This window comes from Bidens hawaiensis, unplaced genomic scaffold (genome assembly GCF_021521415.1).
Source record: "Bidens hawaiensis isolate Kalapana, Puna unplaced genomic scaffold, B.hawaiensis_p1.1 tig00419565_1, whole genome shotgun sequence".
NCBI classification, from domain to species: domain Eukaryota; kingdom Viridiplantae; phylum Streptophyta; class Magnoliopsida; order Asterales; family Asteraceae; genus Bidens; species Bidens hawaiensis.
Window position 1 is genome coordinate 106108 of NW_027506838.1, and position 10209 is coordinate 116316.

Sequence of the window (10209 nt, forward strand, 5' to 3'; positions counted from 1 at the left end):
TTTAACCAAATACATCACAAAATTTTGTCTTTTAGCAAGTTCCATTATCTAAATTTTTTCATTCAATATCCATATAATTCAAATTTAATTTGTTTCAAATATTCCAATTTATTTCAAAAACATGCATGAATTTCAAACGCGCAAGCAACCATATCATTAGACAAGAAGCCCATGCCAATTAGATATATCCCAAGTAAAAGACACGACGCACAACTCATATAAACATAAGAAGAAAGTAAAGTTAAAAAAATAAGACACATTAATACAAAAACTTTATTATCTACATGCATCTATACAAGAAAAGGCATAAATCTGAAGGAGAAAATTAGGGACTTTACTATGGTAAACAAGAGACTCACGTCACATGCTACGTTTCATAAATAAAAGTAAATATATATTAGAGTAGAGTAGGGTAGGGTTAACGTATAACACAATGTTTTTATGATAAAAACAAGAATAGATTTAGGCTATTGGATCTAAAATCTAGTGGTTGATATTAGTAGTTTATAAAAATTATATAGTTTCCAAGTTATATGGTAGAGTGTCATATTTAGGTGGTTTGCTTTATTTTAAATCATTCTCACACTTCTCACAAAACAATTGTTTTTTATTTGAACCATCGTCTATTATAATGTTATAGAATTGGTAATCAGACTCGTAATACACACAAGGATGAGTAATAACCGAACAAAAAATGAACGAGACTGAACTGAAATTAGCCATTAACCAAAAATCGATTATTGGTTGATTTTAGTACCTTCGGTTAACCGAAGCAAACTAGACCATTCATATTTATTTATTTTAATCATTTCAAGCTTTTACAACTCCATTTCATGTATTTACGAGTAAAAAATTTAACCTAATTTTGTTTTTCTTTATTAACCGAACAAAACCAAAAACTGAAAAATTAAACTAATTCACCGAACCAATAAACCGAAAACGATTGGTTAATTTACTTAAAGCCAAGGCTCGTTATGGATGAGCGAGGGTCTGCCACCGATCCGAAGTGGTATCCCATCTCCATAGTTAGCTTAATAACCAAACCGAACCATGCACAATTGCACATGTCATATTAGTTTTGAAAGAGTAATTACTGTTAACCAGGTTTTAACTTTTAACCTAAAGTTATTATACTGACAATTAAGAGTTCAAAATTTACAATAAAAATTAAAAAATTTAAACCCCAAGCGGGAAGATTTATCACACAGATTGATAGATTGATATATATACGCACAGACAGAGAAAGGTAGACTCTGCGAGAGAGATGGGTGATGAATCATCGAAGAAGACGGCGGCGATGAGTTTAAATCAACTCCACAATCGCTTCCTCACCGCTTCTCATTCCAAACCCACTGCTTCCGGTTTCATTTCTGGTATTATTATTACTCTAAACCCTAGTTTTTTGTTTATAAGCTTAGATATCTCTATTTCATTCATGTATCTATCTATCTATGCCTACAGAAATGAAGAAGCCAGATCGGCAGCATATGGAGTTCGACGCTCCTTCTTTCGATATCGATTTCGATTCGCCTTCTTGTAACACTCTCTATATGACTATATCTATTTAATATATACATATAGCTATTCAATGGTTGCTAAACCCTAATTTTGACATTTCATTGAACTCCAATTGCAGCAACTAAAACCCTTGACGATGATTTTTCGTCTGTGGAACGATCTGCTGAAGGTGAAGACACGGAGAGTGCGTCTTTCGATGAGCTTGAGGTCACTGGTTTAGATGATTATTCTTCTGGTATTGGTCTCTTCTCGGTTTTTAAATTATGTATTTAGACGTGGTACTGGTTTTGTGTTACGGTTTTGTAACACAAAGGGATTAATGTAGGGGTGAACATATATCGGTTTGGTTATTTCACACAACTGAAACCGAAAAGTGAAATTTGGTTATTGCAAAATCATTCACCGCAACCAAAAACTGGAATCGGTTTGGTTTGGTTACTTTGTCGGTTTAGTGTTTGGTTCGGGTAGTTTCGGTTAGTAGCCAAAATCACACTTGGGCTGCAATTTTTGCTTAGAAATACATGAAAGGAAGGTATACACACCTAAAATGAATGCATGGAAACATGAAATGGAGGTATAAAGCATGAATACATGTATAAAAGCTAGAAATATATGGAAATAAGAGTTGTTTGTTTAGGTTAATTTCGGTTAAACGAAGGTACAACAAAATTGATAACCGTTTTTTGATTAAATTGGTTTCCGGTTATTGCTCATCCCTAGATTAATGGGCTTTCAAACAATAATATACCTTAGTGAAAAGACTTGTACATTCTGTATATGTTGTCACATGTATGTTTTATGTCTTACAGATGAAGCAGAAAATGTTTCATCAGAAGTTTTGAATAAAGACAAATTCCAAAGTGTCGAGTCTTTTGGTGAACCTGGTAGTTCCAGTGTGGATGACATTGATTCTCAACATGGTAATCATATACTTTATATATTATGTATTATGTAATGTTTTAGACTTGCGAGTATTTTGTTTTGGAGTTTGTTAGTGTGCATGTGTTTGCTAAACCTTAATTTTGACATTTGATTGACCTCGAATTGCAGCGCCTAAAACCCTAGACGAGAATTTTTCGTCTGTGAAACGATCTGTTGATGGCGAAGAGAGTGCACCTATCGATGAGCCTGAGGCCACTGATTTAGATGATTATTCCTCTGGTATCAGTTTCTTCTTGGTTTTTTAATTTTTTACTTAGATGTTGTACCGGTTTTGCTTTACAGTTTTCTAACACAAAGAGATTAATGTAGGGGTGAGCATATCTTGGTTTGGTTTGGTTATTTTACACCACCGAAACTGAAAAGTGAAATTTGGTTATTGCAAAATTTATTTATCTGAACCGATAACCGAAATCGGTTTGGTTTGGTTAGTTTGTTGGTTCATTGTTTGATTTGGTTAGTTTCATTTAATAACCGAAACCAGACTTCGGCTACAATTTTTGCTTAGAAATACATGAAAGGAAGGTATGTACACCTAAGGTGAAGGTGTGTATACATGAAATGGATGTATAAAGCTTGAAATACAGGAAGGAAATGGAGGTATAAAAGCTACAGATATATGAAGATAAAAATCGTTCGGTTTGGTTAATTTTGGTTAAACAATGGTACACAAAAATTTGATAACCGATTTTTGGTTAAACTGGTTTTCGGTTTGGTTTAAGTTAGCGACTTAATGGTTCGATTATTGCTCACCCCTAGATTAATGGGCTTTTAAAAAAATAATAAACCTTAGTGAAAAGACTTGTACATTCTGTATATGTTGTTATTGTTCTCAGTGTGTTACATGTACCTTTTATGTCTTACAGATGAAGCAGAGAAAGTTCCATCAAAAGTTTTGAATGAAGATGAATTTCAAAGTGTTGATTCTTTTGGTGAACCTGGTAGTTCCATTGTGGATGACATTGATTCTCAGCAAGGTAATTGTTTTCTTTATGTATCATGTAGTGTTTGAGAGAGTATTTTATATTGGAGTATGCTAGTGTGAAAGTGTTTGTGAATACAGAAGGTGTCAGACATCAAAAAGTGAAAATTCATGGACGAAGGAGGCTCTGCAATGTAGTGGTGAAGGACGATGATGAGGAAGATGACGGATTCCATGATGTCAAATCTGATTTCTCTGCTGGTGTTGCTGATTTTGACTCGCCAAGTCTTGCAAAGAATAACAAGGACACATTTGATGGTGGTGAAGAAATTAGAGATATTCTTAGCAATTTAAGCTCAAAGTTTGAGTTTTTATCAATTGAGAAGGGAAAACGCCCTGTCAAGCAACTTCCAAGCACCTCTAATTTGGTTGCAAAAGAAAAGTTCAATGCACAGAAGCCGGTTAAAATCTCTGATCACATAGCTGTTGAAAACACTTCATTTTCTTTTGCATCTAAGCAGTCTGACTCCCTACCAAAGGCTGCTGCCACCAAAAAAGAGCATGTTAAGGGTGGAAGCGTAAAGAATCAAGAACGAAAAGCCGTATCAACTAAAAGTTACATTCATCTTCAGAAAATCAAGGACGATGACGATGATGACGATTGCGTTGTTACAAGTGGTCAAAACTTTGTTCAAAAGGTGGAGGATAAGCCTGGAAAGTTTGTTCAAAAGTTGGAGGATAGGCCTGGAAAGTTTGCTCAAAAGGTGGAGTCTGATGAATCTGTTTATACATTGACTGATGAATCACATGGCTCTATTTCCGTAAATGAAGCACCATTTTCTCTTAGTAATCCTAAATTCAACTTTACATTACCTAGTAAAATTGCAAATATGCTATACCCTCATCAACGTGAAGGTTTGAAATGGCTTTGGTCCCTTCATTGTAAAGGCAAGGGTGGTATTTTGGGTGATGACATGGGCCTTGGAAAGACCATGCAGGTATTCACTTTCATCATATTTTTTTACATGTTAGAACTTAAAAGTTCAAAAGACCAATGACTTTAATATTTCATGTCATTTCAGATATGTGGTTTTTTGGCGGGGTTATTTCACTCCAAATTGATAAAGAGGGTGTTAGTTGTTGCACCAAAGACACTGTTGCCCCACTGGATGAAAGAATTAGGTGTGGTTAATCTTTCGAGGATGACACGAGAGTGAGTTTGTTTGGATAAATGGTGGTATCTTTTTCACATCATAAGCTCTTTGTTTAAATTTGAAACCGTAATTTCTTTTTTCACTTTTCAGATACTTTGGGGCATGTACAAAAGCTAGACAGTATGAACTCCAGTTTATACTCCAGGTAGTCTTTGACACAATTTTTTTTTACTCAAAGTTGATTCTGTGAATTGAATCTCTTTAATATTTTGATTTGTTTTGTAGGATAAGGGTGTTCTTCTTACCACTTATGATATTGTTCGCAATAATGTGAAAGCTTTATCTGGAGACTATGATGAGACAGAGGATGATGATGCGACCTGGGATTACATGATTCTTGATGAGGTATATTTCATTTATTAGTGATGTGTGCGTTCAGCTCATGTGTTTCAAGTTAATTTTGGATTTTCTCCATGCATTTGAGTTTATGATTTTTCTTGCGTCATTCAATTCTTTTTAAGTTGCTCATGTATGAAGCTGGATTGTTACTGTAGTGATCATATGGTATAGTTTTCGTAATCATATTAAAAGTATTAAAATGTGATAAAGGGTATTTTGGGAAATTTAACATGTTACAACTTGAACTCTTTTTTGACCAGTTCAATCTACCTATTGTCATTTCTACTAATCATTGGTGGTTACATGGTGTTTGTTGTCTACAGATTTTGCTTCAAGTTAGAAACATTTTGCACCAGCACATTATTTTCTTTGATTTCTTCTGAACCAAAAAATTATTTATTATTTGAACATCTAAATGCAGGGCCATCTTATTAAAAATCCTAGTACACAAAGGGCTAAAAGTTTGCTTGCGATACCTTGTGCTCATCGTATTATAATTAGTGGCACTCCACTACAAAATAATCTTAAGGTATGCATCTTGATAATCATGCCATCTGTTATTCATACCACCATTTTTATACCAATTGATGTTTTTATTACACAATAGTTTGTACCTAAATCTCTCTGTTGATCTTTTTTTATATAATCTAGGAACTATGGGCCTTGTTTAACTTCAGTTGTCCAGAGCTTTTAGGTGACAAAAAATGGTATGATTTCATATAAGTTTGTTTTATTTAGAAAATGTTTCTTACACCTAACTACTTTTTTATTCTTGACGTTAGTTTATGTTTTTATCAGTTTTAAAGAAAAATATGAATCAGCAATCCTTCGTGGACAGGACAAAAAGGCATCTGATAGAGATAAGCGCATTGGTTCAGCAGTTGCACAGGTTATAGTTTTTTGATTTTTTGCAGTATGTTTAGTCCAAATAACTAAAGGTCATGGACATTACAAAAATAATCTTTTGATGACTGGATTTATTAGAATTGACATGCTCAATAGTTTACCAATAATGGCATTATATCTACTTGACTGTATCTGGTTACATAACATTAAGTAAATATGCAATCTTAGTAAAGTTTATTTACTTTTGTTTTAACTCAAAACAGGATTTAAGAAATTGCATTCAACCCTATTTTCTTCGCCGCCTAAAAAACAAAGTGTTTCGTGAAGATGGTGATTCCAATAAAGCCAAGCTTTCCAAAAAGAATGAGATTATTGTTTGGTTAAGATTAACCAGTTGTCAGGTACTAACAAATTAATAATTGTTGACCACTTTAAGGATTGAAAAATTGAATATGAATTATATAATTGACACTCTTTGATTGCAGCGTCAACTATATGAAGCTTTTTTGAACAGTGAGATTGTTCTTTCAGCCTTTGATGGCTCGCCCTTGGCTGCTATCACGGTATTGTAGTTGGTTTGTCTTTTACATCAATTTTTTCAATTTGGAAGCCACATTATTTTGTTTTTAATGTTTTTGCTTAATATAATATAACAGATATTGAAAAAGATATGTGATCATCCACTTTTGTTAACTAAAAGAGCCGCTGAAGATGTTTTAGAAGGGATGGAATCGGTTTTAAATCAGGAAGATCATGGGGTTGCTGAGAAACTAGCAATGCACATTGCTGATGTGGCAGATAAATATGACATCCGGGAAAATAATGACATTTCTTGCAAGATTTCCTTTATTGTATCTTTGCTGGTAAGAGTATTATCTAGTCTTAGTCAGTTATTAAACATCGTGTTATATAGCAGCAAGTGTGATGATTCTTTTTTTAAATTCTGTTACAGGATAATCTGATTCCTGAAGGTCATAATGTTCTTATCTTTTCACAGACTCGCAAAATGCTTAATCTTATTCAGGTTTGTTTCAAATTGTTTTCATTTATATTGTTATATGCTGCAAAGCACTTTTTTAACATCTGTAACTGTAGGTATTACAATTTTCTTCGTGTCAAAGATTTCAATTCTGACCTGGATATACATAAATTCGTGTCATCCTGAACACATGCACATATAATCTGAATCTAAACTTTTTTGTTCAAACCCAAGATAAATTATCCTTTATTTATATTATTGATAAATGGTTATTTTATTTTTATTAAAGTTTTGTTTTTTAACAAAAGTGTGTGCAAAACCTTTGATAGTAAATCAATTCATTTATGATAGTAATTGAAGAGTTTAGAAAGGAGAGTTAAATTATGAAACCTAAAAAAGTCGACCCTAACACAATCTGTTATTAAACGGGTCAACCCAAGCATGACTTCTTTTTTAAACAAGTTATAACTGGCAATCAAAAACCTGATTAGTCTAGTGTCGTGTCAATAATTTCTGCCCTTTAGTTATTAGTTATTACCATCTTAAATTTGATCGCCGAACTTACTATGTGTTGTCGGGTTTCCATCGCATCGACTGAAATTAGCGCCTAAGTGGTCCAGGCGAGTCATTTTAATAACTATGCCTAGTGTATTCATTTTTCACTTGTTTGTCCCTTATGTTACCGTTTATAAATAAATATGTTGAAATCTCCGTATATGTTATATTGTTTAAGAAGTTATTACATTTATTATATTTCTAGTTTTGTTTGGTTTGGTTTTTCTTTGAACTCAGGATGCTATTAGTGCACAAGGCTACAAGTTCTTGCGGATAGATGGTACTACCAAAGCTAGTGACAGATTAAAGATTGTCAATGTAAGTGTTTCTTTATCAGTAACACACTAATAATATAACTTTAATCGTGTAATACATATGAATATGACATGATTTTAACTACAGGATTTCCAAGAGGGTGTTGGAGCTCCTGTATTTCTTTTAACTTCTCAAGTTGGTGGTCTTGGACTGACACTTACAAAGGCTGATCGTGTAATTGTCGCTGATCCAGCTTGGAACCCGAGGTAGAGAAAGCCATTATTGTTTTTTGGCCTAGATTGTGATATTTATCTTTTAACTATTTTGTAGTACCGATAATCAAAGCGTGGATCGTGCATACCGTATTGGACAAACGAAGGATGTTATTGTGTATCGTTTAATGACTTGTGGTACTGTGGAAGAAAAGATATACAGAAAGCAGGTAAAACGTTTTCCAAATACTAATATAATATATTTTCCATATTCTTATTTTGTATATTTCGTGTCTGATATTTTTAAGTTAACATGACAGATATACAAAGGGGGTTTGTTCAGAAGTGCTACAGAACAGAAAGAGCAAATTCGTTATTTCAGTCAACAGGTGAATATCAGAAAATTAGATATTAGTATTTGTTCATAGAAATGGAAAACAGGTGGGCTTGATAACAGTTTATAATGGGTTCGGGATCATGTTGGGTAGTCTAGTTATAATGTTCGGTAATCATGTTGGGTAATATAATTTTTGTTATCTTTTATAATTAACCAATGCCATTTGTCATAAATGGTCATAAGGCCTGTAAACAAACAGACAAACACATATAGAGCATGCTCGAATATAACTGAGCCAAAATGAATTCAAAGTAAATTTGAACGCGTTGAACTTAAAAAGTTATAAAACTAGACTAAATACGGGTCAGATAGTTTAAATGAATATTTTAACGAACATAAACAATCAAACTTAAACAAACATACATTAACGTAAACAATCGAACATTCATGAATAAACGAGACATGTCTTCATGTTTGTTCATTTATTAATTAAGCAAAACATAAACATACTTTTCGTTGAATGTTATATGAACTTTCACTTAACGTTGGCTTGTTTACAAGCTTAATGCGCATTATAGATATATTGTTTCAGTGGTAGCCAGTTTTTTCTCGAAATGAATGATTTTATGGTAAATAATGTTAATTCATTTTTTTAAACATGTGGTTGTAATCACAGGATCTTAAAGAGCTTTTCAGTCTCCCCAAGCAGGGTTTTGATGTCTCTCTGACTCAGCAACAGCTCTATGAAGAACATGATAGTGACCACACAATGTATGCAATCCATTAAATTGTTATTTTATATATTTTCTCTATTTCATAACAGTTACTGATATTGTTTTTCTTTATAGGGACCCGTCTCTCAAAGTTCACACTAAGTTTTTGGAATCTCTTGGTATAGCTGGTATTAGTCACCACAGTTTGCTCTTTTCCAGAACTGCCCCTGTGCCAGTTGTAGAAGAAGAAGAATTAACAAGGTAAATCTCTTTCAACCTTCAAGGGCATTCTGGGAATTCACAGATTAATATTTGACATAAGTTATTGAACACGGTTTTTTGAATGGTTTGTAGGATTAGGCAATCGACATATGTGGGCCACACGTATTCGCGTCCCTCGCATGAACCAAACGTCGACGCGTATGTTTCTTTTATAATCTCAATACTTGTACTATACTTATATTATGTTTTGTTTTAGTGTTTTACTATTATTTATATTTGGCAGTGCTCAATTTGCCTTCAATCCAAAGGATGTTGTTGTGCAGAGGAAAAATCTTTCTCCAAATATTTCCAACAAGTTAACAGAATCGGAAATCAAACAACAAATTAGCCGCTTATCTCAAGTTTATGCAAATAAGGTAATATCTATTTATAATCTATTAGTAAAGTAATCTCAAGTCTGCTTGATTTAGTTTGTTTTTGTCATGTTACACATGTTTTTTCCAATTATATGATGTGCAGTTATATTCATAAACCATGATAAATATTTACTGTTGATGTTTTGTGGTTGGTGCAGGCGATGGTGGCGAGGTTAGGGGACAATGGGGCGAAGATACAAAAACAGATCACCGAGTTGAATTTGGAACTCAATAAGCTTCGTTTGTCAAAACCAGGTGAAACAGAAACCATTGATTTAGATGGTGATTTCAATAGGGTGATAAATCTTTAAATGGCACCATGAATATTTTCGTGAAACATAACCTCTATGTTTTGAAAACATTAATACATTCTGTTTGATTCATGTTCATGTTCCACAAGGCTTTCATTTTTATTGATGGTTATTCTTTGCTATATCAGTGCTCACAAAAAGCTACCTTTTTGAGTGTGTTGTAATCTTATGGTCCATTGCAAAACAATATTATTTTTTAGTATATTGAAGTACATCAACCATGAGTTACAACATCATATGCCAGTAAAAAACGGTCATGGTAGACGTGTAGTATTAACTAAGTATCCCAACCTGTTTTTGGGCCAAAGGAGATTGTTGGATCAAGTAAAAAAACGGTCATTGGTTTCAACTTTTACGTATTTAAACCGACTTCAAACTGGTGGATCGGATTGGATATGCATCAGTCTCAGTTTCAATCAGTCAAAACCAGT

At 33.3% G+C, this 10209-nt stretch overlaps 1 protein-coding gene across 1 annotated transcript; it reads left to right on the plus strand.

Moving 5' to 3' along the window:
- The first annotated feature begins 1230 nt into the window (after positions 1-1230).
- Positions 1231-9858, plus strand: LOC143618629 (protein CHROMATIN REMODELING 24-like). Its single transcript, XM_077090759.1, has 26 exons — positions 1231-1373; positions 1462-1536; positions 1637-1753; positions 2328-2438; positions 2569-2679; positions 3324-3434; positions 3521-4377; positions 4462-4592; positions 4684-4738; positions 4819-4938; positions 5354-5461; positions 5584-5639; positions 5731-5821; positions 6042-6179; positions 6264-6341; positions 6435-6641; positions 6731-6802; positions 7550-7630; positions 7715-7833; positions 7898-8009; positions 8100-8168; positions 8793-8887; positions 8965-9090; positions 9184-9249; positions 9335-9467; positions 9626-9858. Exons 1-26 carry the CDS (start codon positions 1265-1267, stop codon positions 9776-9778), a joined length of 3501 nt encoding a protein of 1166 aa, XP_076946874.1. The 5' UTR covers positions 1231-1264; the 3' UTR covers positions 9779-9858.
- The last annotated feature ends 351 nt before the right edge of the window (positions 9859-10209 follow it).

Excerpts from the sequence above, each read along its gene's own strand:
- LOC143618629 (XM_077090759.1), top strand. The coding sequence starts at position 1,265 with ATGGGTGATGAATCATCGAAGAAGACGGCGGCGATGAGTTTAAATCAA. Across the intron at positions 4,593-4,683 it reads CTTTCGAGGATGACACGAGA|ATACTTTGGGGCATGTACAA; the intron begins GTGAGTTTGTTT and ends TTCACTTTTCAG. Across the intron at positions 5,640-5,730 it reads CTTTTAGGTGACAAAAAATG|TTTTAAAGAAAAATATGAAT; the intron begins GTATGATTTCAT and ends TGTTTTTATCAG.